The following is a 27,834-nucleotide window of genomic DNA, read 5'->3' on the forward strand; positions in this document are numbered from 1 at the left end:
AGCTCTTAAATGATTAAAAAAAACAAAGAGGCTTGACATCTTCTCCGGAGGGTATAAACTTATTAAAAGGGAATTTTATATAACCGCCACCGAAAACTTTCACACTTCAAACAAAATTTAGATTAATAAAAGATTTTTACTTTTGTATAAATTACTCTAAATAATTTTAAAATATAATGATACTGATGTAATAGTAAAAATAGATTATCTTTTGTAAGGAATAGAGCCAGTGATAAATATTACTCTTTAAACTTCAAGAAAGAATAGTATTTTAGTTTGTCATTTATATGTATCTATTCTAACAACTATTTGTTAGAAATATTCTACGAATAATTTATCAAAAGATAATCATAGTGCCAATTTCATAAGAGTTAAAAGATACTAGTGGCAAATATAATATTTTTAAAGTTCTCGATAGCAATTATGTAAAGAAACCCTACAATTTTGCCTAAACTCATAATAGTTAATGCACAACTGCAACACAGATACGTGGAGGTTAAAGTGCCAAAATGCAACCAGGTGTGGAGTATTGAGCTGCAAATGCGTCTACATGCAGAGGTACAGTGCCACCAATGGAAAGCTAAAAGATAAGCAAAATGCAGTATGACGCTAAAATTCCACTGATTCATGTAGAGAGCATCATCCGGTGTTCTCCTAATAGGAGTCCACAAGTTCAGAAATAGCTCTAGTGTCACGCAGGGCTCCCTAATCTAGTCCAGCACTTAGACGCACGTATCAGCATCAACATCATGTCTGGTGGAATGCAACTTTAAAACGAGTTAAAAACCGTAGTCCAGGTCGATGGATTAAAGTACTTGTAACGCAGTGGAGTCCTTCTCTCTGTTAGCTTCTGCTCATTTTAAGGATGACCCAAGATTCAAAACTTGCCAAATGGATCCTGCTGAGGCGTTTAAATGCTTTATTAATAAGTGTTCCTATCCTCGTAGGAGAGCAGAGACGAACTTATATTCTCCAACAACAACAAATGAGATTTTTTTTTTCTAATCCCTATATGATACCTACTTGTTCTCTCGAATCATATACCTTTTTATGGCTTCATTCGTGGAAGAAGATTCATTGAATAAAGCCGTGCTTTCGGCCACTTAAAACTATCTTTACTTGAGCTCTTGAATTCGGCGTAGGAAAAGAATGAATTGAATTGTTGGTACCTTCGGGAGCCACGAGGGAATTATTGAAAAAAAGAAGGCATCATCCTGGTTGGCTTTGAAGGTATATGTACATTCCATTCTTCCCTGAGAAGGATTTGGGGCTCATGGGAATCTATGCCTAACAGAGATACATGACAATGACTGTGGCTTATCCGTTGTTCATCAAACACGTAATCTCTCTCTCATACGTTGTTCTTTTTCCCCTCTTTAAGTGAGCTACATTTTTATACCAACAGTTCCTGCAACTGTATCACAACCGTACTTCAGCAAGTATCTATTTATTGGTACTGAAAACATAAAATATTTAGCTGTGAGAGAAATAATTCTTTTGGTTCTTCTAACCCAAGAACGGACATGGCCAATGGCCAATGGCCAATACAACAGAAATAATTCTCTTGCATGCTGTAGCAAGTGGAGCTCACCCACTCGACATTGAAAAGAAGTGGATTCGATGCTTCACCTATACGGCTATACCTATGGCGATGCTGGTCCAATGCTATGTAATACCACAAGACCAATTGGTTGTGGCCTTGTGGGTGGATGTCACAGTTATCAACAATATTTAGCTATTGATAAACATTAAAGGCTATGGCACAGATCAACAAAACTATTATAAATCATCTCTCGAGCAAATGAGTCCCTATCACACTGGTGTACGATAGATCTTCCTTAGGCTCTCTACTAGATTTAAAAAACTACAACTTTTATTTGGTGCTGTCTTATCTTAAATCCAAAATTCCCAAATGCTTATTACCTGAAAGGGTTATCCTACTTGTGAGGTGGTTCATTGAACTCAGCCATGTTTTTGAGCCTTGGATTCATCCCAACACAAAAAGTTCTTGTAGGAAAGAATCGAGATTTTGCCCGCGAAAAGGAGCAAACTTCGTCTGTATGAATATATAGAAAATGTGGTAATCAAAATGGATACGATTCCTGGCTGCCATTGTGTCAAAAAGAAAAAGTAGAGCAGGAGAGAGAAGAGGTGAGAGCAATAGTATGACGAAAGAAAAGGAAAATGGAGAATTCTCTGCCCCAACTGAATAAAGCAAAATTTCTTCATATAGGATATTGAAGAAAAAGTTATTCAAAGTCATAACCACTGATGCTTTCTAGAAAATAGTTGACATGCAATAAGCTAACAATGATCCAACTCATTCAATACTTGATTAGAATCTGAATATCCTACCATTCAAACAACCACTGCCGAAACCTTACATTTTAAAAGAAGTTAATGAATAACTAGATAAAAAAAGTGACAAACATACTACACATCCAAATTGCAAATGTCCTGATATGCACCCTCAAATGCAGAACTGGCAAAGAATCAAGCAAGAAAGGAGATTACAAGGCATTTTTCTAATATGAACAAGTTTACCTTGACAATACTTTTGTTGAAATGAAACATGAGCTTATTCAGTGATATGAAACCAAAAAAATACTGAAGCTTAATTGAACCATACTACAGGAGATGTCAATTGTATTAAAAGGTCTTCCCAATTTGGATGCACAAAGTAAAATCTTTGGCAATATTTAGACTGAAGTCTAGGAGATAAGACAAATGCTACCCAAGAATCTCACGCTATACAACTTCTTCCCATGTGAAAATTTTAACTAATTGTTAGTCAACAACCTACACCTATTAAATGTGTATTTATCAATATTTGTAGCTCCATGATCACAGAGGACAGGCAGATTTCTATTTGTCACCTTATCTTGATTATGAAAATTGAAAAAGAGCAAACACTGAAATTAATGGCCTATAATGTTAAATTACCAGCCATATATTTAACTACAGATGGGCAAGAGAGGCAGCATTTCAAAGAATTGTGATGAATGAATTAAATGTGTATCATAATAGAACAATTGCATGAAAAGCAGCGCTTTTCTACTTTTGCCCAAGACGTCTGGAAAAGGAAAATGGAATCAATGAATCACAAAAAGGCATCTTTTCCATAAGATCTACGCTTTGTGTAGGATCTACCTTTTACCATCACCATGAGGCTTCTCTTTCTTTTGCATCCCCAGCAGGATATCACTGGATTTGTTATTTTCTTGCTCCCTAGGTATCCTTGGCAGGTGGAAGCTCCACAGTAGCACTTAACCATGGGTCCAAAATGCACAAACCTGAGAAAATACACAAGTATCTCTGTTATCTCATACATATAAAAAAGAGTTCAATCAAACAGACTACATCATTGATTGCAAATAGCCAAATATCTATCTCAAAAGTATTAGTTTCATTTTTGGATCCCTAGTTAGAGGTATGATGTCATTGTGCTACCCTGAGGTACTCCCAAGATTGTTGGACAAGTAAAATCATAAAGGAATATTAGGAGATGACCAGAGCAAACATGTATCTGAAAATCCTAAATAGTTATGATCAGAATATAGAGATGCATAAGGTATATTGTTGGTTACCTCATAGAATGAGGTAACCAAGACCAAACAAACACCAAGATAAGAGGCAATAGGAAGAAAAAGAGTGAAATGATCACAAGATATCCTAGACTAGGGTGGAGTCTCCTAGAGAAAAGGAGTAGACATATTTAGCTATAAGATTTCATTCATGAACTTAAGGAAGTATTTGCATAAATAATATATTTGACGTGCTTTGGTTTATTCTATACAGTGTATGAACTGCATGTAGACCCAAAGTGGCATATACTAAGAAAGGCATCTGATAGTTTGAGACTTTGATCAATTATCTTTTATAAGCCCGTAATGACATTCTTTAGCCATTTTACAAAATACTTCTTGGACCCATGGTGTGAACCTATGAAAATTTTAAAGAACGGAAAAGGAAGCAGCCCCAAAATTGACCTAAGGTAGGTTGAGAACAAAAACCTAATTGGTGCAAACCATACCCAAAGCCCCTGCAAGATCCACCTTCCTAAGTCAACAACTACCACATAGATGGGAAGAGGAAGCTGCAAAGAAGAGTGCAAAGGTATTCATGATTTACATGGAGATATCTCAGTTTGCTGACGCCCACAGCTCCAGTTGAAGAGATTGTCATTATGCTCAAGAGTTCAAAGTTTTCTCAGTTAAGCAAGAAACTCTGCAAAGAGCTAATGAGGATGGAGAAGCATGCTTATGATCCTAGTGACAGAATGCAATATAATCGAATAAAGTGCTACAGACTTATACTGAAGACCAGGTTATCGACAAGCATTAGAAAGCAGCTTGCAGACTTGCCAAATCAAACATATCTATTGTTGACCTCTGCCTAAGTAATAAGATTTTAGTTCTTCCCATTCTCACGCAGCCTATTTTTATCTGAACCTCACTTGTTCAATCTTTGTTACTGCTCTCTCCTTTCTGCTTCCCAGCCGAATCAATCTTTAGTGTCTTTTAGCTGCTGTTCACTCTTCCCATGAGGCGACAAGAGTACAATATTCCAAAAGAAAATCCTTACATAGGAGAAATATCCCATAACTGTGAAATTAAGGTTAGAGTTCAAGAAACATATTCAAGTTAAAGATAACACAGAAATAGAAACAGAACATCTATCATGGGTCCAGTAAATTTGAAGTGTTGTATATTGGGTATACAACATTTAAAAGATGATTGCAAGAAAAGTGAAACCAGGTTCAAGTTGTCTCGTTAGAAAGAAAAGAGAATCAAGACCTTCCAAATCCAGTCTTAATTCCCCAACCTTATACTTGAATAGGGACTAGTGATACATAGAGGAGACGAAATGTAAAACTTGTATATCTGATAAACTTAAGAATAGTGACAAAATTATGCAGCATATTAATATATAGAAAAAATAACTGCCCTTCAGTTACCTGTAATCATATGTTAAAGCCTCACCGACTTCAATGGAACGTGAAGCAAAAACGCCTACACGTGTCTCCCCATCAACTTGCCTAAGACAACAATATACAATATAAGCATGCAGCATATAAAAAATTCAATCACATATAAAGAACACGCGCACAGCCATGTTCAAAAGAAATCAAAGCTCGATTACTTGATGAATTCCATTCATGGGCAGGAGATGTTACCATTTTTCTAATTTGCAATTTGGATCACAACTGTGGTTTAAGAACCGAGAAGCATTTCCTTTAAATGTTGCATCAATTGTGAAGTCTTTGCGAATTTCACACATGTAGAAGTTCTGATCACCTCGGTACTTCATATCCCAAAGCCTTTGTTCACACATAGCATCATCGATAACTGAGAACAGAAAATGGTAGAAGAGCAACATGTACCATTGATTTCTAAACCCTAAAAACCAAATATAAGGATCTACAGGATAGAACCTTGAAACATCTCAAACATATTTAAGATCAATCTTGGTATCTATTCTTGCAGTTTTCATCTGTTTGGTTTTGGGCCAAAGATATCGCTCTGGTGCATCAGAGACATCAGTGCAAGTAAACATAAAGAAGACATTTGAAGTAACCAGAAAAGGCACTGAATATTCAATATGATAATTTGCTGCTTCACATAATGCAAGAAAATGATCAAATGCTGGTCATAACAAATTACCTAAGTTGGTTACATAACATATTCTTGAGATCCATTCTTTTGTAAAGCAATAATCTAAGCCACTGTCATGCAAATCGAAGTTGGACACTTAGGACTTGGATGTTCAAACATTTTAACAAATAACCTAAATCAACGCAAGTTGGGTATACAGCATATTCTTGAGATCGTTTCGTAAAGCAGTAAGCCTAAGCCACTGTCATTCAAATTGAAGTTGGACACTTAAGACTTGGACATTCAAACAATTTACCCTTCACTTTTTAAGCAATTTAAATTGGACACTCAAAACTTGAGAAAATGATGAAATCAACAAAATAGCTAAGTTTCAATATTCGCGCATGAGCATTGTACAAGGACATCTATTTTCACTGAATAGCTCATTCTATAAATGTATCCCTTACTAAATTGAAAGCAATTATCTTTCTACATATATCTAGAACTAATTATTTTCTTTATCAAGCTCCAGCTGTCACTCACCAAATAAAGATACACTTCATGGCCACTGGAGCATTTGGAATGATCTTCCTTCACTCCTTAATCAATGTATCCTTCAACTTGGCATAGATACATTCACACCAAAATCTGAACATCTTCAATCTTCCTTAGAGAATCCAAACACTCCATATTAAAGAACATTACTCTCTATAGAACCACGGTTAGCAGGATTGCCGATCTCAATCTAGGCCCGATTTGAACTCTCTCTCTCTTTCTTCTTTCTTTCTCTCTCTCTCTCTCTCTCTCTCTCTCTCTCTCTATTTTTCTCTCTCTATTTTTCTCTCTTTATCATATAACCATTATTTTTTTACGGAGGGATCTAGCTCCGATGAACTCCAACGATACAAATTTAACTCTAGTAAACTCTGGCAAACTCCAATATGTAATTTTTTAATTTTATTTCTTTATTTCTCTCTCAGATTTTTTGTTATTTCTTCCACTCTTTTTTTTCTTCTTAATTGCACCATAGTTATTTTTTGTTTGGTTTTCTTCCCCTCGCTCTCTTTCTAATCTCTTTATATTTTCAATTTTCACTGCACCATAGTTTCTTTCTTTATTTTCTTATATTTCGTTATTTTTCTAATTTTTAGAAAATTTCCTGCATATTTTAATAATATTTAAGAATTTATGTAATTAAGAAAAATCCGATCCAGTCTAGGCAACTGATACGGCTGATTCGACTAATATGTATCTTTTTTTGGAAGACGAATCCCAGTTTTTCGAACCTTGTATAGAACATTACTATCCATACAGTATAGAAAACCCTTTTTCACATAAACTTCATCATTTGATTCAAACTTATTAAATGATCACAAAACTCCAAAAGTAGGTTCTGATACATCCAAATCAGTAATTCAAATGACAGATCAACGTATCTTCCAATGGATTCAACAATAAAAGTACAAAGTATTGAACTATTACACATGGAAGTAAATAAGGAGCTATCTCTGAAGAACTAATCTTAAGGTGTTATCATGGAAAGATTTAGTTAATTACAAGGCAACACAACCATATTATCAAAACAACTAATGCAAGATATTTACAAAGCAATGCACCATTGATGATACACCTATAAGATAGCGCAATACTAAATGTTGCATCACTAGTGATGTAAATTTCCTCCTTAAACACTCAAAAAAGCTTCCATATGAAAACAAGTCAAGAATGTATCTGCGACAAATTTCAATAAAAGAAACATGTTTTTCCAACAGCAAAGAAGGATAGAATGAAATTGGTTGTTTAACTCTAAGATTTGAAGTATCCACTAAGCAAATAAAATATACAATTAGTTTAAGCTAGCTTATTCCATATCTGGATGGAGAAAAATGGTTCATGTAGCCAACCACTATTAGTAGCATATCTAAGGAAAATCTTCTCTTGAGTTGCTTCACCAATCTTCCATTACTCTTGATCATATATCACCAAGAACTTCTGCAGAAGTAAATCTGTAGAACTTCCAAATGAGCTTAGCTAGTTATTTTTAAATTTAGACCAGAAAAGAACAAAAAAGAGACAAAATTCTCAGATAACTGCACCCTTTAATTGCTACAGTAACAAGCACTTTGGTTAGAAGATAGTTATTTGGATGAATATAAGATTCTAAAGAAAAACACATGCAGCTTATTCAGTAAAACAAGAAAGATTATGTCCAATAATTGGATCATCTCCATGTTCATAAGTGTAATATTAGAAACTAAGCAAAGAAGCACATATACAGACCTTCTCCTATATACTCTATCACAAAATCACCCTTTTTAATGGCCTCTAATGCAGTAACACCCCATCCACAATGACTTGTCTGCAAGAAAAATGAGGTAGCAAATACAAAAGTTCTGTCAAAATGAAAGCAAAATGTGTCCTGCATATGAGAAAGCTATCCATGTAGCATGTATTATGAATGAACATTACATAAAGTTCCATGGGCTTCAATTAGAGCCTTGATCAGGTGGACTAACCAATTAAACAGTTACAAGCAAGTTTATTGTTCTCAACCAAGTCATCCATCTTTCGCTTATGATATAAGCTCATTCTCCTAGGTAGTAAATACAGCTTGCACAAATAGTTTTAAGAAAGAGCTTTAGTATCAAAGATAAGAACTATTTTGAGATAAAACTTTGAAATATGGAAGCAACAATAAGAAAGCTAATGGAAGAGGGGTTAAAGCTAATACAATAACAAGCCCACAATCAAGTGCATCAGTTTGCATTTTATCCAAGAATCCTCACTAGATTGTAACTCATTTGCAAAGTATAAATAAAAACCATTACTTAATCAAACAATTTTTATCACAACTTAGGATGTTAAAATATAATAAAACAAATAAAACAAATGAATTCCAACATCAATTTAATAAAAGAGCGTGCGATCTGTATAATTTAATGCTACACATGCACACCTGAGATAATTCATGTAGTGAGCTCACTATTCTAGTAGATGTTTGTGTGACCCATAAAACCTATAAGTTGAAAATATGGGGTTGTTCTACAATGATTTTAATGAAAATATAAGTTTAGGTTTAAAAAAAATAACCATGTCTTAAAATGAACAAAAGTACATATTTTATCTAAATACAAAGATATTATTTAAGTTGTGATATCAAAACAGAAAATAAAAAACAGGCGAAAATATCCATGAAACAATTGCAGAAGTTGATACTGAAAATAGTAGCACAGAGACGTGAACTAATTTTGTTTCTTACAAGTTATAACTAGCAATTTAATGGAGAGGCTTACCTTAACAACCTTAATCTTCTTTTCTTTGCGGAAGGGTTTGTTTGTACACATATCTGAGCAATGACAGGCCTTGGAACAGCTGACTGAAAGACCCCTGTTAAGAAACCAATCATTTCACAAATTTCAGAACTGCTTAAAAGTCCAGTCACACCAATATTCAGTGCTCCATATGTAAAATGATGTACATAAAAATGCCATTTTGTCAACAAAAAAGAAAAAGAAAGAAAGAAAGAAAAAAAAGACAGAAACCTATGAAGAAACTGTTTGCAAATTACAAATTGAAATGCACTTATGGGAAAAATATATTTCGAAAGTATCATAATAATACTGCTTATTCAAGGGAAACATAAACATAAAGAGTATTGATTTAAAAAAAAATATAGTGAGCATCGATAATGCATTACAAAGAAAATATAAAACAAAAGAATTAGAGAGTACGAGGATACCTGCATTCACAATCATCTTTACAGGTGGAATCAGCACTGCAATTTGTGCATCCAACACCAGCATCAACACCATCACGTTTTCTTTTGACTAAATAAACATCTTCTCTAAATTAAGGATTCAATGATCCAAGAAAGAAATTTTGTTTAGACAGGTACAAAATATAGGTAAACTTCAAAAGTGAAAGGAAAAGAAGTGATTCTCTAGTACAGCAAGTTCGTGCATGGGAATATTCCGCATGATTCCAACATTTAACAAGGATACTACGCCTTATATGTACATATGGAGAGGGCCCAGTTTTCTTCTCCATAACATCATTCACAATGGAACCAAGGCTAAACTCTTCATTAATATAAGGAAGAGGTAGACGTTCAAAAGCTTCCTGTAAATGAAACGTCAAATCTTAAAAATGAAAAAATTATCCTGAAAATAAAAAATCGTATAACAAAAAAGACTCTTTGAAAAATCTTATTCTATAAGATAGTTAACCAAGATAAATAAAGTTTAAATTCTTTTAACCCAAAAAAACATTTCCTTGTATGGGAAGAAAAAACCCCATCTAACTGAGATAATCAGAATCATCCATGATCTACCATGAGAAAACTCAATATAAAGATAATCACTAGTAGAACCTAACAGATTGAAAGTTCCTGTGCCAATTTCATGTCATAAATTTGTGGAAAATGTAAATATAGAAACAAAACAAATTTAGGTATGAATCATAATAACTAGGGGAACATACAGAATCATAAAAGAACGTGGTTATGCCACATCCAGGAATCTCATAATAAGTTCAGTAATATGGAAAACCAAATGCAATGTAATACAAGAAATATATTATAAAAAAGTTATAACCTTTCGATGAAACAAAAAAGAAGGAACTAAGTCAAAGTTATTTATTCTAACCTCTATGACACTTGTTGGATTTGCATGCTGTTATCCAATCAAATAAATCAGTCCTGTCAGCCAACCTAATCAAAAGAAATAACAATAAAGAAACATAAAGCTTGAACAAACACACAAAAGCCTGGCATAGATTCCCCAAGACCCAGAGCAGTAGTAATCAGATGTTTGTACAAATTCAGTCATTTGCATATCATGACATTTGAAAGTATACAACTCAGATATTATTTACGAACTGTATCAAGAGAAAACCAGAATAAGGTTTGAGTAAGATGTAACATATGGCAATTTAGTTTAGATGTGAACAGATGACCTACTCAACAAGTGGAAATTCTGTATAAGCCTGACCTAAAATAGTTAATCCTCTCAGCAGTAAGACGTTAAAGAAGTAAAGAACAAAGAATGCCCTACAAAAATTCAAGTAAATAAAGCAGAAAAAACAGATGAAGCAACTAATACTTGTATGCACATCTATAACTATTAACTTATTAGCCTTTCTATTTTTGATTGCAAGAAAATAATATTATTTGTTTAAAAGATAACTAAAATTTAAGAAGAAAAACTAAAAGAAAATAAAAATTAATTCTTAGAGGTAAAAGTGATGCTGCAAGCAAACACAAGAAAAAAAGTATTCAAAAAATTAGTCACCAAACAATTTGCAGATTAGTGCAGAATATAAAGTTGATGAAAGCAAAGGGAGATTCTGTGCTTGTAAAAGATTTAACACTATGCTGGAATTTCTTTGCATGCAGAAACATCATATCATAATGTTCCATCTGCCTACTATAGATCTAAAGAGAACTTTTGGCTTTGTTGGTGGTTGTGCGTTTAAGCAGCACAAATTGAGAAGAATACGGGGAGAAAATACCGCTTTCTTGCTGAGAACTGGTAGCTTCCATTGACTAATTTATGAAAGGCATTATTGGGATGAACATGGGTTGTAAAATTTGATCCCATATGAGCACAAATGAAATCTAGTTGCTTGGTCATGAAGTAATTATTTAGTTATGTATAAATTTACATCCTAAAGCAGAGTGAACTGTCCAACAATTCGCAAATTTTCAAAAACAAGAAAACGGGTTATCTACTCCGGTGAAGGAAAGAAGAAATCGACCTCCTTTTCAAGTCGCCAGTCAGGAGAATGCTTCCAGCAAACAGCTAGGCCTGGTTGATTTGTTAAACTAATTACACCATCTGGCCAGGGTGCACATTTGGTATGTGCTGCAATTGGACATCTTACACAACGCCAATATGCTTTTTGTTTACAAACAAAACAACCCTGTTTGGAAAGATAGGAAAGAAGATTAATATTCCATTCTCAAGTCAAAAACAGCATAAATATTCTACAATCGTTTTCCTACACCTGCACCCAAAACATTTAATGTGCATTTTATGAGAAAAGTACACAGAAATGATATTATCTAGGGATTGATCTAATATATGTAGACTACTAACTAGTATCTTTTGAGAGTAGATACAATCATTTGACGGGTCATGTTACCAAAGATTTGAAGTATCGGTTGTGGTTCAGTCTGGTTTATGGACTTCCTGTTTTGGCTTTTTCTAGTTCCATTAACTTAGATGTTGTAATAAAATGTTAAAAAGAGGGAAGTACAAAAAATAGGAAAACATAGAACAAGATTGCATAAAACTACATAAAATACTTTGAATTGACTTTCTAGGATGAAGTGAACAAATGTAGTTATAAACTGCAGCATAAAGCAAGTATCAAATGGCATATCTACAGCCAAACTGAGGAAACTTACATGTTGAGAACACTTGAAAGGTTTAGCATTAGACCATCGAGCTCCTTCCTTTGCACAAGACTGATGAAAGGATTCTTGACAAGTAGAAACTGAGCAGCGTCTTTCTTCACCAGGATAGATGCTTCTAGTGCACAACCGACACTCTGCCTATAACAATAAAGAATATGCAAGAAATATTAGTAGTCTAAGAGTTGAAAAGCGAAATGCATCCCATATTTAGATCGATATTATCAAAAAGAAGAAAAAAAAGTTCTATGTAAAATTCTAATACAAACAAGGAGATGCATCATTAAATCATATTGTTACAATTCGGCTAGTGATGACTTTTGTTTATTTTTTTTGTTTTAGAAATAGCTTTTGTTTTAGAAGAATAGGATTCCTGGCAGTCGTGTTCGAACGCGACTTCCTGTGTTCAAATATGACTATCGAACGCCTGCATACGTTCGCAAAAACAGAGAACGTGTTTAGTGTGTCCGAATGCCTGCGCACATTCGCAACGACAGAGAACACGAAATCTACGTTCGAACGTAATCGACGAACTGTATTATCTTAGGAATATCTTTTAATTATCTTAGAGTTATCTTTTAATTATTTTGTTGATAGGTTAGCCTCTAAATATGTGGAAGACAATCTAATTAAGGATTATTGATAAAATATTGAAGTTTCCTTCCCAATTCTCTCTCTTTCCTCCAACAGCATCTAATCTTGGACGTCATCTCCTTCCTCCCTCAATCTAATTGTGCTCCCTTACCTCTCAATGATTAGTCCACTCTCTCCCCCTTTGTTTAGCTTTATGCTCTATCTCACCACCATAGCCACCAACTCCCACAAAACCTAACTATTATTTTCTTATTCTATTACTCACGTTACCCCACGCCACCATCTAACCCACGGTCAGTATTTTTTTCATAACTTTTGATCTACAAATCCGATTGACGTGATCTCGGTTTCGTTGGAATCCTTACTTCAAGAGAAACAATATGTCAAAGTTACAAATCCATGGGATGGTTAGATCTCCTGCAGATCTTCTCGAAAGTTCTGCCCTAAGGAGAATTTGGGCTGATCTTGAGATTGTTGCACTCTTATTATCCTTGAATCTATCACATATTAAAAGGATCTTTCAAAGTCCGAAGTCCATTCCATTTTTCACTCCAACTGGTAAGATAATATGAACTCTATCCAAATTACAATGACACTTTCTATCTGACAAAACACATAGAAACTATGCATATATAAGGAAAGCAGTGTCAAGGGAACAAACATAGGCCAGTTCAATGCAAGATCCTAACTTCATACGATAATAAATATCTATGCAAATCCTACATAGGAAAGATGACCCCAATATGATTATATGAACTATACCATGTCAAAGGCGAATGTAAACTGAACTGATATGTAACTCTTCATTAAGGGATTTGAAATGAAATGATCATTTCATAAATTTAAAAGGCTAAGATGCCAACAGCAGATGTGATTGAGCAAGGAGCACAACCAAGAAGTGCTCCTGCAGTAAATAGTGGATCAATGAATTTAACCAACCACAAAATCTTAGGCTAAATAGTGGATCGGTAGATAGGTCCATATTTTTCAACAGACTTAGGAAACAAACATTCCAGCCATTGATGTAATTAACATGAATGCCACTTTGATAACCACATCCTAAAACCACAATAACTACAAATCCGAGATTCTTCAAAGATCATTTCATGTACTCATGCAATGACAAAAATATCATCTGCAGACAGCTCCTCAATTCTACTTCTGATACAGGGTGCATAATTTCCACTACCAATGCCAATTCTCGGCTCAAAACTCAATAAAGTACACAATCAGATGCGCGAATCTTTCCAATCCTTCACCCATTTCTATTTTCCGCTCAAATATTTCTCCAACCAAATCCAGACAACCGCAAAGCAGGATAAAAGGGCAAGAGCAACTCACCATCTTAGGAGCATTGGTGAGAAAAGGCAAGGAACACACCCTCTCCGGTAACCCCGAAGCCATCTTCTTCTCCACCCATTCTTTAACATGTTCCTCTAACGGCCGTCCTCCGGCGGCTTTCTTGCTCCCTCTCCGATCCCTCTTTAGCACGGAGCAGTCCCCACCTGCCGCGATCGGCAACTCGAGGTGCCCTTCCAGACTGCAGTCGAGCGCAGCAACTGCTCCTCCATCTAGGTTGTCTCCACCATCTAGGGTTTCGGGGCGGGGAGAGGAAGAAGAGGAGCAGGCGGGGTCGCAGGGGCGGAGATCGGGGAAGGGAGGGAGGAGGAGATTGCTCAGATCCGGCATGGCGGCGAAGAGACAGCGAAGAGAAGAACAAGGAAACCGTGGAGAACTCGGGCTTGGTAATCGAGTGGGAGAGAAGGAGGAACGAAGGAGAAGTGTGGGCTTTTGGGAGTTTTCTTGCTAGATTTCCCTTTTGTCTGTCGGAGAGAGAGAGAGAGAGAGAGAGAGAGAGAGAGAGAGAGAGAGAGAGAGAGAGAGAACTTAAACCAAAAAAAGAAAAAGACGGAAATAGATCGGAAAATGAAACGCGAGGGTGGGCGGGAAAACAGGCGAGGCATTTAACAAGTGTTTGGACTGGACGAAACTTTCCCGTACTTTTTTTTGGACCGCTGTGTAATTACTGGGCCCACCGTTACTATTGATCGAAATTACTAAGTTACCATACCTAAATATGTGCATGGAGGAATATACTCAATGGAATATAGGTGAAGGCAAGTGGAACTAAAAACAACATCCAACTGTGCAACATGAACACTGTTTGGCAGAGTGAAATGCTAGTTGCCACTTACCACTGTCCATCCTCCAACCTCAGCACCCAAGGAGATTGACCGCATATATCCAATTGAGTGGGGTCAGTAAGGAAGATATCCACATGCATGCAACAATTATGCTCCTCTTCCATTTGTGGCAATTGTATACAGACAGCAACTTCACACTTCAAGTATTATTAAGCACCATGTCTCAAAGTAGCTCATATTATAATGAGTTCATCATTATCTCTCACACGCAGTTTTGAGATTGCTCGATGACATGACTAGGACATATGCGAGCATATTTACAATAGCAAATAGACAAGATTAACTAGTGTTTATGTCCAACTGAGTTCATAAGGATGCAGAGTCTTGGAAGTCCTATGCACTCAGAATTCCCTATCTGGGAAGAGAATTGGAGCAATCAGGGACCAGAGGTATAAAGCTGCTGTGGCCCACCCAGTAACAATCCTGACCCATACAGATGGCCACCCAACATCGACGAGTTTTCCACTTTCGCCTACTGAAGTTGACCAGCCAGTCAAAAGCATAGCGGAGTACATGCTAGCTAGAGAGAAGATGAGGTGGAAGAAAGAGTAAGAGTAGGAAACCGGCCTGGCCGCATCTTTCTTTCTATCTTCCTGTTCCTCTACCTTGTCAAAGGGCAGCAAAGGCTTCTCTGAACCTACACACGTGAAGAACTTTAGACACACCAGCTATCAATCTAGTAACTGAATTTAAGTATTCAAGTATTCAAGGATGCTCACTAACCAGCTCTAGGTGAGCTTGGCGGTGAGAGCAGCGTCGTGGAAGAACCAGCACGGACAGCAGAGTACACCACAGAAAGGACAGTCGTGAGCAAACCTAATGTCAGGCTTCCTGTCGAAACAGCTTTTGAATGATTATGGAGTCCATTGCACTCATAGTCTCTCGGTTCACTAGAAAGTCCACTGTAGCAGAGGTAGGTGCAATAGAGCGAAATAACTGATGCAGGCAACAAGCTGCCACTGACCTGCATTTACCAATGAAAATCATATTGAATATATAAGCAACTATATAGAGCAATAGATGCAGAAACTTCAGATCGTTGTATTGTCATAAGAGACATGTTTAGCATCAATAATTCCATGAAAGATAAGCATTTTAACATGGAGGACAAAGTCTAGAAGCATAGAGAGCTATTGAAGTTACCTCATCATGACAATCCAAAAGGCAGATAATGTTAATGAAATAAAACAATCTATTGCACACTTTTTTCCAAATTTCCTGGATCTAGTATCTAGTCTGCTCTATTAAGCTTTCTTAACAAGCAGTATGCTATTCATCTAACAGAAATTGACATAGAGAGGCATTTCTCAAACAAAAATTAGAAAACCTAGAAGTTTCATGACTTGGTCATCAAAAGAGAGAATTCAAACCCATTTAATGGAAGCAGATGAAGGAACCCTATAATTTCAAGAGTTCAATGCATGAAATGTACTTGTAGCAATACAGTGTGAGAGATAAAATGAGTCTCTTATCATAAAAAATACAAGAGCAACATGCCAATTTATACACACAAATTAGTATGCGTAGTATGCAATACCAAAGGCTCCATTCAAACAGGATTCTTGGAAGTACAAAAGGAATGGTCTAAAAAGGCAATCAAGGATCAATACATATGTGAAAATAAAGCATGTTACTTTAAATATGTTATTTTAAGGTCATTAAAAAAATTAAAGAATTCTTCAAGAAACAAATTTTAAAGTAACACAACAGGCTAATATCCCAATGTAATATATCTGAACTGACCTTCCAGCAAGTAAGGATTCCTAGAAACAGAATTTGCAACACTGTCCAGCTTAAACAAAGTCTTTCATAAGTCGAGAATCATTGAGATATCAACAACTTTTAAATCAGATTATTCATTGTCAACCAGATGGAAGAATACAACTGGTTATAATGGTAAGACTCTTGGAGGAAGCAAGAATGAAGTGACACCGCCCACCAATTTCCAACAGACCTTACAACAATGATAGAGTGGATAACTATGAACTCACAATGCTTTTAGCACTAAAAATAACTCTTGCCATAAATTAAACGGAAATCCCTATCATGTATTAACACATGCACAATCAGCCAACGTTTAGTTTTTAAATTCATTCTGAGTTCAAATCAAAATCTCATCAAATGATGAAATACAGAAAAATTAAAGCATATCTGAATTTTTCAGAAATAGATTTAGCAGATATTCATTAAACGTCAGTCATTGCAAGAGACAGAAACCTAAAATGCACAAGTATATGTGCAATGTGAGACCAGGAGAGAGCATGATGTTATCTTATAAAGTTACAATTTCCATAGAAAATCCAGCCTGAGAAATCAAAACAAATATAAGAAAAAAAGAACACAGTAATATTTAAGAAACAAAATTCCTGTGAATGCCCAATGACCAAAAAAGTCAGCAATTATGGTGATATCATACCTTTGGATGCAAAGCAACAACAGCAAAAGTGAAAACAAGAATCAATGTCATAACAATGAAAAAGGTGTTGAGTCCACAATCATTTCCTGATGGAGTAAACCAGTGAAAGAGCAGCCCTGAAAAGGAGAATGTGGCAATATAGCAGACAAGCGAAATAATGAACAACGCCATATACCTGTAAGATAAAGAACATAAAAAATAAAACATCAAAAAATCCATAGATTAAAAAAGAAAGCAGGAAGGAAAACACAGGCAGCAATAAACAAACCAGAAATTCTCATCCTTGGAGACCCAGCTTTCATTCCACCCATGCACAAAGTCCAGCAAGAGAACCACCTGAACGAGCAGAAACAATCCGGAACCAAATTTTGATATTGTCTCTGCATAAACAGATTGCGCTATCAGTTAGCCTCACAGATTGGTCTATGAAATGCTTGACGGTAAAACGCTTACTGTGCACTTCTGTATATGGGAAATTAAAATGAAACGAGAATTGCAAATATATATCTAGCAAAGTATCATCTAGATGAGCATGAGTTGTACTCCATAACCATTAAAATTTCTTTTCACTGTTTTTTCTAAACCAACTCAGCTACTTTATTTCAAGATTCTAACCGTGTAAGCCAGACGTATACGCACCATCAGTTCCCGTGACAGATTAGTTTATAAAATGCTTGACAGCAAAGTGTCATCTAGATGAGCATGAATGGGACTCCATAACCATTAAAATTCTTTTTCCCTGATATTTCTCAACCAAGCTAGCTACTTTATTTCAAGATTCTCACCGTAGAAGCTGACAACACCATTGGGCACGAAGAACATGAGAAACACTAGCACACACCAACAGAAGATCTTTGCCATCCATCCACCGTGGTGCACGCGATCCCGGGGGTCCTTCTGATCCTTAATCCCCACCATCACAAGCGCTAGGATGGTGAAGAACAAGAAATTCCCCAAGCTGACGCGGAGCACCGCATCCGTCTCGAACCACTCGCGGTCCGGCGTCCGGTGGAAGTGATTAATCCCTAAAAAATCTAAATTTATCAAATCCCATCACCCAAAAATCCCCAAAAACGAGATGGGTACCGATCTAAACTTACAGGGGAGAGACTCCATAAGAGGGGCAGCGACCTCGCGAAGGATCCAAGAGACGATGAGGGAGAGGGCAAACAGGCCGCAGTAGGCGATGCGAGCGGAGCGGCGACCGATTCCGGAGACGGCGGACCGGCATGCTTCGCATGCGCATGCGGCGCAGCAAGAGGCGAGGCACGAAGCGGCCCACATCTATACTCGATCTCGATTTCTCTTCTGGAAAGGGGAAATTAGAGACCTAATTAGAGGATTTCGTGGGGAGGAACCCTAGAGGGGGAGATCGATGAGAAGGAATCGCGGGTAGACTTTTCTGGAAGAAAGACGATGGGAGAGAAAGGAGTTGGGTAAAGAAGTCGGGAAGAAGTCGTCTATAGACGACGCCTGCCTTGCGGATATCAGTTTAGGTGACATTTGATTTTCTATTTTCTATTTTTTTTTTCGTTTTTTTTTCTTTTTTAGAAAAAAAAAGGTGACATTTGATATCAAATTGCACAAGTGAAGGTGTAAAACATAACTATTAATACGAAATTTAATTAAAATATAATAATTATTTATAGTGTTGTATTATAATGAAAAGGGTCATGATAAGAAAATCCCAATAAAGGTGTTATTAATTATTAATCACGGGGAGTTGCAATAAACAGAATCATTATATTACATGTGTGATCTTAGAGAGAGGTGAGGAAAAGGTTCCTTTAGCTAGGTTTACAAATTACAACCCCAATGTGGATTCAAAGAGTCTGGCTAGAAACAACATTTAACAATTTCCCTCACCCAGAAAACAACGACTGAGAAATAGGCCAAAAAATCATTCTTATATTAGGGTTGAAAAAACCACATGATGAATGTCCTTTACCAAGAGATAGGCGAAGAAAATATAATACAGCAACAACATCTTGGCAGTAGTAGAATGATAGTGCTACTGCCTTGTCAAAACATTAGAATTTTAACCACTTTTTCTCTTTCTCCTTGTTGACAACTGCATTGGAGGCTGAGGCATGAGTAGCTTCAGCACCCGCCAGAGCCTTTCGAGTCTCATTCAATTTCCGGAAAGCTGCTTCATGCACCGCCTTATCATTGCGGTTCCGCTTCACCATCTCTTCCAGCTTCTCCACCCGATTTCTTAGTTCTTTCACTTCATCATCGTATGCAACCAAAGACCGTCTGTCCTCTTTCTTGCTAACCACATCAGCCTCACCAGAACCCCTTTTGTGCTTACCATTCGAACCATTAGCAGCATCTTGCCCTGCAAGCTGGTTATTGATAAAGCTGAAAACATCTGATGTTTGTTCTTCTTCAGCTTTGGCAGCTCGGACTGCTTCTGCATATTTCTTGTCCCTTTTTCTTTTGCCTCCCCTGCTGCGTTTTTTCCCCTGATCTCTGCTGTGTTCAGTCTCACTAGAAGCAATAGCATGATCAAGAGACTGCTTCGGTGGGAGTACCTTTACAGGGACTGGATCTAGCATACCTTGGCCTGATGCACCTAATCCCATCCCTTCACGATAACCCATGCTGGCCATCATTTTGGAAGCAATGCCGCGTGTGTGATGCTCCCACTTTGCAAACACAGCAGTCTCTGTCTGAACACCTCTTTGTAATGTTGTGGCTTCCAAAAAGCCTAGACCTTGATTATCTCTCCCATCCTCTTGATCATCCTCTTCTTCACTGGATTCAGATAGTTCTGAGCTAGATCCATCTTCATCCTCATCACTCATTTCAGCGTACTCAGACATAGATAGAGCATCACAGCCAAGCTCGGCAGAACTCCCATCATCTTGGAAGACAACCTGACCAAGCTTGAGTTCATCATCCCAAGACTCAAGCTCAGCTTTCCTCCAGATACCAGGGTAGCGTCCAGAGGCTGCCAATATGCTGGTGCCTACTAAGGATTGTTGCCATATAATGGGAATGTACTGCCTCAAGGATGAAACAGGAAGAATAGAACCTGACAAGTTATGTTTGTATTAGATGTGCAGAGACATCTTCCTTTTAAAGCAAGTTATTGTGATCAAATAACAAGATACAACTATAAATTCAATATCACAGTATCACACATATGTCAGTCATTACAGAAGAGGAACCATAATTCAATCCTCCATTTATGATGATTCAGATTATTTTTAAAATAATAACAAATGGATAAAAAGGCGACCATCACATTGCCACTCAACCCAATCCTTAAATCAAATAATAGAAACATACCATGTGATAAGCGGCAGTTACTACCAAATCGACATCTTTGCTGTAGAAAGAACTTGCACATCTGCACTACGGGTGGACTTATATTAGTAAGTTCTTTAGTTGTATAGAACCTCCAGTGTTCTAAGCAAGATATCCACTGGAAACAAGAATGCAGCGCAGCTAAACTATCCAACAACAATTCAACAACTATGAGCCCTTTGGAGTTGGAACTTCGTCATGGGCATAATAGAGGTGGGCATATAATCAATTACAGCTGCGGATACCACCCAGATGCAGTGAATACAATGATTATAAAGGTAAAGGCATAAGAACAATCAATTCCTATGCCCTGTTCAATGATCAGATTGAATTAGCTGAGACGAAGGTGCTCTACATGGATGAATCTTACTGTGCTCTTTGGTTAGAAATCTGAGGTTGGTGAGGCAAGCATGTGAGAGTTTGTGTTAAATATTACTGTCATCCAATGGGTCATTTGAGCAAGTTTAACACCCTGTTTGGATAGAAAGAATAGCTAAATAATTGCTAGAAAGAACCAGAACCACTAAAACATGCTGATAAAGGAGTAAGAAAGTAAGAATACAGTCAAAAGACTACTCTAATAAGGGCCCTTAATGTTTGAAGAAATTCATGACAGCCAAAATGATTATCTCCAAGAAAAAAAGGTCACTATCATGGAATTGAAGGAACTTGAACTACATAGCTAGGTGACAGAAGCAACATGGTGTCAATGGATTCATTGTCTCATGAGGATCAGTCTGCCATCCAACCTTCTCAATATATTATATTGTGTCATGAGGATTACTCCGCATCCAACCTTCTCTAGTTGATATCTTTCAACGCCAAATTTCTATCTCCAAGTGAACCTTAAGATTAATTGAACCATACTCTCAATGAATAGTGCTACTCAATATAAATTTTGACCAAGAAATATAATTTCATATCTATTAGCTATCAATTCTAACAGGTTGTGTAATGTGACAGCTTTTTCCTTCTTATGAATGTGGAAATTACTTATTAACTACATCTTATACCTCTCATTGTATACAGAATACTGACACTGACCATCTGAACAGGCATACAAAGAAAATGAAAACCTCTTCACAAAGAAGATGATAAAAAACCGTAACTAAAACATAACAGAGAGAAAAAAAAAAGAAGAGATAGGACATATTATGATGAATTAAAAGGTGGTGCTTTATCACAGAGATCAGCTGACCGAAACTGTTCATTATTGTCCGATGTCTTGAAAATGGAAATTATAACATACAAATAAGAAGATGAGAAAATGAGTAAAATGTGGACATACCAGCATTTTTTCAGATGTAGGTGTAAGAAATGAGATCCTTGCAGTGTTAACGCCTTCAAATCCTACTATCTGTCCATTATACCAGCGCCCATCTGTATGGCGGAATCTACACTTTGACCCAATAGAATGTTCTTCCGGTTGCAAAGGTTCTGGTTCAACCTCTCTTGGATCCAACGGCTGAGCATCGACATCCTGAACAGAGGAAGCTGATTCTTGACCTGGAAATATTGCATCCATTTTCTTCAGTAGCCTTGAACGTTTTAAGTGAAGGAGCCCTTCCTCTGAATCCTTAATAGCTGAAAGAAGCTCTTCATGAACCTTCATAATAACAAACCCTTAGCTCTCTATTCATGACGAAAAATAATATTGTGCACAGAAGATGTAACTCTTAGAAATTTTCTCACAAGCATGTGCATAGCACCACATAAGTAACATGCATAACTAGATACAGAAGTTTTACAAAAAAAAATTTCGATACTAATCATCTATCTTCTTACTCAATGCATACAATGGAATAAAGCACACTTTCATATATTTCAGGTGTGTGATATTGCAAAATGGCTGTACAATAGTTTTCATATGCCTCCTTACAGCACCAATGCCACTTCAGAGTTCAGAAAAAACTTTACACGAACAAAAACATCTCAAAGAGTTGTTGTAAGTGGGCTCATCCGATTTTTTTCTTTAGTCGCCCTTGTCTTATGATGTTCTTCCAATTAGCATCTTAGTTATGAAAGTATTAGCAGAGAGAAAAATGCTGGATCTTGTTTGATTTATGTGTTAACTCCACATGACTGACATATTTATCTTCAGCCACAGCCATTTGCATAATATTCTACTGAGGACACTTATTTATTGGACCTCACGATTTGCGTTTCCAAGAAAAGATGCTTCATTTCACACTGCCCCTATATATAAAACGTACTCATCTGTTAGCTCTTGGAATGTAGAAACAGGAGCAAAACAAACTTCAAGAAAAAAGTAATAACAATTCAAGACAGATCAAAGTACCATATCAAATAATAATCGCCGGACCATTTGATTACTGCACTATCCGTAAACAATAGAACATAAATCGGGTAATGTATTACCAATCTGAAAAACTTATTATTTGCCCAAGGACCAGCATTTCTAAGCGAAAACAAAGGAAACCGATCCATAATGCGAATCCTATGGGGGAAAATGAATATAAAATGAATCCCTATTTCAGAACGAGGAAAGGGAAGAAAAACCCTAGAAATAGGAGAAGAATACCGCGAGCAGCTCGGGATTGGAGGGTTCGACTGCCAGGGCTTCGTCCACGGCAGCAAGCGACGACTTCTGCTCCTCGAGCTGCTGCTCCAGTTGCTGCTCTATCGCCACCTCATCGCCTTCTTCTCCCGCCATGGATATTGAGATCGAGAGAGAGAGAGAGAGATAGAACGAGGGAAACTATATTCTGGAACTAAGAAGTGTTGCGAGGCGGCATACCCGGCGGTGATTAGAGTCGGAAATCCTTATCGGGCATGACCAAATGGAGAAGTCAACAACCCGATCCGATTACTCTGACCTTAATTTCTATTGCTGCAATTTGGATCATAGTAGATTTGGGCCTTGGGCCAGCCTTTGGGGTATGTAGCTCTTTAGATAGGCGCTATTTTCTAGAAAAGGCATACTTCAATATATCACTCTAATTCCCAATTTGTTCTTAAAAAATTAAATATCTAATGTTAATTCTACAAATAATGTAGTCAGTTTCACTCTCTTTTTATATCCCATACTGGTTTCCTAGAACCCTTTTAATTATGGATTTAAGATCTAGAAAGTTATTAAGAAATAGATGTTTCATTTTTCAAAACACATCTTATTTCTCGGTTTGAATATAAAAGAGAATCATTCAATAAGATATTAGATTTCAATTAGATTGTAATCTATCCTATTTGATTCAAAATAGATTCAAATTTATCTTTTATGATTCAAAAACGATAAGAGACTACTTGAAACCTCTTTCTCTGATCAGTATAAATATCTTTTGTCCATGATATACTTAAAAATCAAATTGAAATCTCTTTTTTCTTTTGTCTTTGTTATGTCTTCTTAATTGCTTTAATGTAAATTTGTATCTCCAAAATAACAATGTCTTTTTAGTCGCTTTCTAACTGATTTAGAAGGTAATCAGTACAAAATCTAACTTTATAAAAGTAGGCACACATGGAAAGGAGGGAAAGGACCAACTAAATATACTCCTCTTTATTGTTTTAGTTCACATGAGCAATTGAATAATAAACTGCCAAAGAGCTCCATGAGATACAAAAAGGAACACCTTGCATCAAAAGATGCATAGTAACCAATAATTTGTACTGTTATTTTGGAAAGAATTCCTTTCTACATAGCTAGGAAACCAATAAACCATTAATTAATTAATTAATTAATTAGCTCGTTTCTTTCTTCCTTGCCATGCAATTAATCTCCCTCTCCCCCCCCCCCCCCCCTCTAAATTTTATCCTATTCACAAAACTGGAAGAGCAAATGAAGCAAAAGATCAAACTGAGATAAAAACACGAGAGCGGGGGGTGGGGTGGTGAAATGAACTCGATCGATCACCACTGTCTCTCATGCATCGAGCTCGCACTGGAAGATCGACGACACAAACGCGTTGAGGTCCCCGAAGATCGCATCCTCACCGTCCGCATAGTTCGCAGCATCCTCGCACTCGAAGTACGTTTGTATGTCATCCGGGAAGCTACAATGGGAGGGTCTACTCTCACAGTTAGGAGGCGGCGCCGACGAGCTACTGCTCGCCTCCGACGTCCTCTCCAGCATCTCCTTAAACTTTGGCGACTGGAATAATAACCCGAGTGCCGACGAGGCAGTGGCAGCTCCTGGCCTAGCCTGGGGGAGCTGAGAGATCTCTCCCATGCCTTGTTCATGTTGAAGGAAGTTCGATTCTAACTCAATGATGGGGTTGTTCGACATTTGATCAAGCTCCGAGTTCGCCGCCGGGTCGGAGTCGGGGTTCGGGCGCAGCCATTTGATGTAGCGGCTGAGGTCGAAGTTGGTGACCGCGTTGAGCCCCCGGTACTCGATCGCCGCCATGTCGTACGCCGTCGCCGCCTCTTCTTGCGTAGCTGTGCATAATAGTTATTACTATAGATATATAAAAGTAATATATATATATATATATATATATATATTATATCATTCTCTTAACAGCAACCAGTTAAGCGATACTTAATATTTACAATAAAAGAGTAGAAGAATCTAAATTTTTAGTAGGGGAACAGGTCCACCTACAAAAAAAGCCAGGGTATGGGCTACAAATCGATGTAGATACTTGCTTATTAATTGCGTCAAAGTTTGGTAGATGCAGTGGCATAAGAATGGCTATTCGGAGGACAGTTGGAGGTTGGTGTTATTAGTTTCTTCTCCCAACTAACAGGAGTTTGACATGTCATTTCCTGCAGAGAATATATATCTAAACTGAAAGAGAAAGGAGTGTAAATGGCATTAGAATTTGGTAGGCTGCACCACCTACATACATAATCAACACTTGACCTCTCTAATTACCGATTTACCCTCGCCAAAACATCGCAAAGTTAATTTAGGATCTTATCACATAAATTATGATTCGATCGCATATTTATGGTTCGAAGATAAATTGTACGCTTTTATTTTTCAGCGGTCGGTCTGAGAGTAGACATGTTTGGGTTGAAGGATTTAAGAGACGGCAGAGTTAGATGATCCAGTACAGTTTGGATGGTCAAGGGGGTCATTTGGGTCATATTAATAAGTATGGCCAAGGTGAGAGGGACCTCAGTGTTCTCAGATAGCTTTGGGGTTTGGGGGGATGCTAATAAATTAAATTCCCATGTCAGGAAAGCCAAAAAGAACATCAACCTAAGTTAATGAATAGATCTAACAACCGACGAGAATATTAATTGCACATCTCAAATTCCATCTTATACTTAACATGTTAAGACATGATGATTCTCATGTTTTGAGGTACCAGTTTTGATATATATATAGACCTCTATAGCACTTGTTTGTTAAACCAATTGGAATGTTTATATTTGATAAGATATTAAAGATGGATCATAAGGGTAATGCTTGGTTTCTATGGGTATATATATAATTTGGGCATCATTATTGTGTCATAACTAACATTCTTGGCTTGGTATCCGTCTAACATCCAACTAACCAGAGAGGGAGAGATAAAAGAGAATCATACCATAAGTTCCAAGATAAAGATACTTATTGCCAAATACTCTTCCAATCCGAGCTTCCCATCTCCCATTATGGTGATGCCTGAAAAAAGATTAAGAAATGTCCAATGTATTTCTAGGGTTATTTTTCAGGAATAACAATTTACATCCGCTAATTTTTTATTTTTATATCTAGAGAACAAAAATAAAGTTCTTATACTCCTAAGTTTTAATTTATAACCTGAAACGTTCGTTCTTAGATTTCAAAACTACCCATAAAAGGGATTAAAAAAAGATTACATTTATTTATTTTTGAATTCAAATTAGTTGTGCTTCCATTCACAATTTATTTTTTTTCTTTTGCTTCTTAAGTATTAATTTCCTTTATTCTGACTTTTTGAACCTTGGAAATATACAAACAGTTGGTAGATTTGGCGGCTGAAATGGGGGGATAGCATCAAACTGTCACCCATTGTCTCAACTACTTTTAGCCATGCTTCCACTCCAAATACATCTTATAATTATGTAAGCAAAATACAATTGAAAAAAATACTTCAAATTGTTCTCTTTTTTTAAAGTAAATTTGATTAAAAACTCATAATTATTACCTTGCAACACCTCTGTACTTTGAGACTCCTCTCGAGAACCCACTGCTTTTCCTGTGAATCCCAAAAGCGAATAGAGTGAGAGATTCATGCATCAATACTAATAATTAAAAAAGAAAAAAAAAAAAAAAGAACTTGTGAGGAGAGAACTCATTCACTACCTTCTCAAGGATCCAATGTATTCTTCCCTGGATTGCCCTTCCATTTCTTTCATCTCTTCTTCGTACGTAGATGCCTGCCATTAATTCCTTCAGAGTCATTAAGAAAGATCGGATCGAAACGAAGAGAAATTGTTGCAAAAGAATTCATGAATTAAATGAGATGTACAGCGAAGTTGAGAATAGTTTCATGGCCCCAGTACTTCAATGCAGCCAAGTCGTATGCGTGAGCTGCCGCTTCCTCGTCGTCGTAAGCCCCTGAATCAAAAACGCCTTAAAGAACTTCAGCAGAAGAGAGCTTGAGAGAGATTTCGCAAATAAGTTAGTTCTTCGAGTACAAGACTCACCGAGGTAAACTGCATCCGCATTGGATTTGCCCACCAAGAATTAATTGGAACAAAAAGAAAAGAAATATGTCAGAAATTTATAGAAAGATATAGAATTGAAGCAAGCAAGTAAACGTATAACAAGGAATTTTTTCTTCTTCTTTTTGATTTTTTCTCCAAAGAAACCTTGTTTCCCTTTCTTGTTCTGCGACTCGTTCCAGCAATTCTTATCCCATAGATGAGCCTCGTATCGACCCGTCCATCGGTGCCTGATCGAAATCGTGAATTAATCCTTAGAGAGAAGAAAGAGCGAGGGGGTTGTGGGAGGGGGAGGGAGGCAGCAAACCTTGTGACTCCTCTGTAAACAGAGCTACGTTGTAGAGGGGCATCTCTGGGCACGCTTTTCCTGGTCCTCTTCATCTTTGCGGCATTGCTACTCTTGGGGGTGTTAGGATTGCTATTGGTGGAGCCGACAGTGCTGCCACTGGTGCTGCTGTGCTTGTTCTTCGCCATTGTTGGAGGAGATGAAGAAGGGGAAGAGGAGGAGGAGGGAGTTTAAAGAGAGAGAGGGGGGGAGCTTGTGGGGCCGCCAAAAGGGATGTCTCGCAGAGAGCTATCTACTACTTGCCAAATGCTCTAGAGAGAGAGAGAGAGAGAGCCGGCGATTCTTTGAGGAGGGAATTAGTATCTCGTCTCTCTCTCTCTCTCTTCTCTCCGTTATTGGCCGTCTATAAGCGGCTCTTG

At 37.1% G+C, this 27,834-nt stretch overlaps 4 protein-coding genes across 6 annotated transcripts; all 4 read right to left on the reverse strand.

Moving 5' to 3' along the window:
* Window positions 1–1,781: 1,781 nt before the first annotated feature.
* On the reverse strand, window positions 1,782–14,934 carry LOC140779519 (histone-lysine N-methyltransferase ASHR3). 3 transcript variants are annotated; one of them, XM_073124618.1, is made up of 12 exons: window positions 14,796–14,934; window positions 12,001–12,147; window positions 11,349–11,513; window positions 10,238–10,264; window positions 9,596–9,713; window positions 9,334–9,433; window positions 8,888–8,981; window positions 7,875–7,953; window positions 5,177–5,348; window positions 4,958–5,038; window positions 3,151–3,293; window positions 1,782–2,056 (listed from the first exon to the last, which is right to left on the reverse strand). In XM_073124618.1, exons 1-12 carry the CDS (start codon window positions 14,838–14,840, stop codon window positions 1,938–1,940), a joined length of 1,290 nt encoding a protein of 429 aa, XP_072980719.1. In that variant the 5' UTR covers window positions 14,841–14,934; the 3' UTR covers window positions 1,782–1,937. The 3 variants fall into 3 exon arrangements, with proteins under 3 accessions (XP_072980719.1, XP_072980717.1, XP_072980718.1); XM_073124616.1 differs by lacking the exon at window positions 14,796–14,934 and adding an exon at window positions 13,942–14,468 and having other exon boundaries at window positions 1,788–2,056; XM_073124617.1 differs by lacking the exons at window positions 1,782–2,056; window positions 14,796–14,934 and adding exons at window positions 2,394–2,482; window positions 13,942–14,467.
* On the reverse strand, window positions 14,918–18,682 carry LOC140779521 (uncharacterized). Its single transcript, XM_073124619.1, has 6 exons — window positions 18,321–18,682; window positions 18,006–18,245; window positions 17,489–17,600; window positions 17,221–17,395; window positions 15,528–15,768; window positions 14,918–15,441 (listed from the first exon to the last, which is right to left on the reverse strand). The coding sequence occupies exons 1-6, from the start codon at window positions 18,502–18,504 to the stop codon at window positions 15,146–15,148; spliced, it is 1,248 nt and encodes a 415-aa protein (XP_072980720.1). The 5' UTR covers window positions 18,505–18,682; the 3' UTR covers window positions 14,918–15,145.
* Window positions 18,683–18,987: 305 nt separating this feature from the next.
* LOC140779662 (zinc finger CCCH domain-containing protein 18) lies at window positions 18,988–23,275 on the reverse strand. Its single transcript, XM_073124850.1, has 4 exons — window positions 23,075–23,275; window positions 21,821–22,138; window positions 20,515–20,575; window positions 18,988–20,257 (listed from the first exon to the last, which is right to left on the reverse strand). The coding sequence occupies exons 1-4, from the start codon at window positions 23,204–23,206 to the stop codon at window positions 19,251–19,253; spliced, it is 1,518 nt and encodes a 505-aa protein (XP_072980951.1). The 5' UTR covers window positions 23,207–23,275; the 3' UTR covers window positions 18,988–19,250.
* A 769-nt stretch (window positions 23,276–24,044) lies between these two features.
* On the reverse strand, window positions 24,045–27,828 carry LOC140778381 (AP2-like ethylene-responsive transcription factor At1g79700). The gene is made up of 8 exons (XM_073123061.1): window positions 27,437–27,828; window positions 27,277–27,359; window positions 27,112–27,120; window positions 26,934–27,022; window positions 26,768–26,841; window positions 26,610–26,660; window positions 26,028–26,104; window positions 24,045–24,927 (listed from the first exon to the last, which is right to left on the reverse strand). Exons 1-8 carry the CDS (start codon window positions 27,601–27,603, stop codon window positions 24,413–24,415), a joined length of 1,065 nt encoding a protein of 354 aa, XP_072979162.1. The 5' UTR covers window positions 27,604–27,828; the 3' UTR covers window positions 24,045–24,412.
* Window positions 27,829–27,834: the final 6 nt, after the last annotated feature.

Source organism: Typha angustifolia, chromosome 15, assembly GCF_048772165.1.
Source record: "Typha angustifolia cultivar Huaian chromosome 15, ASM4877216v1, whole genome shotgun sequence".
In the NCBI taxonomy this organism is placed as follows: Eukaryota; Viridiplantae; Streptophyta; class Magnoliopsida; order Poales; family Typhaceae; genus Typha; species Typha angustifolia.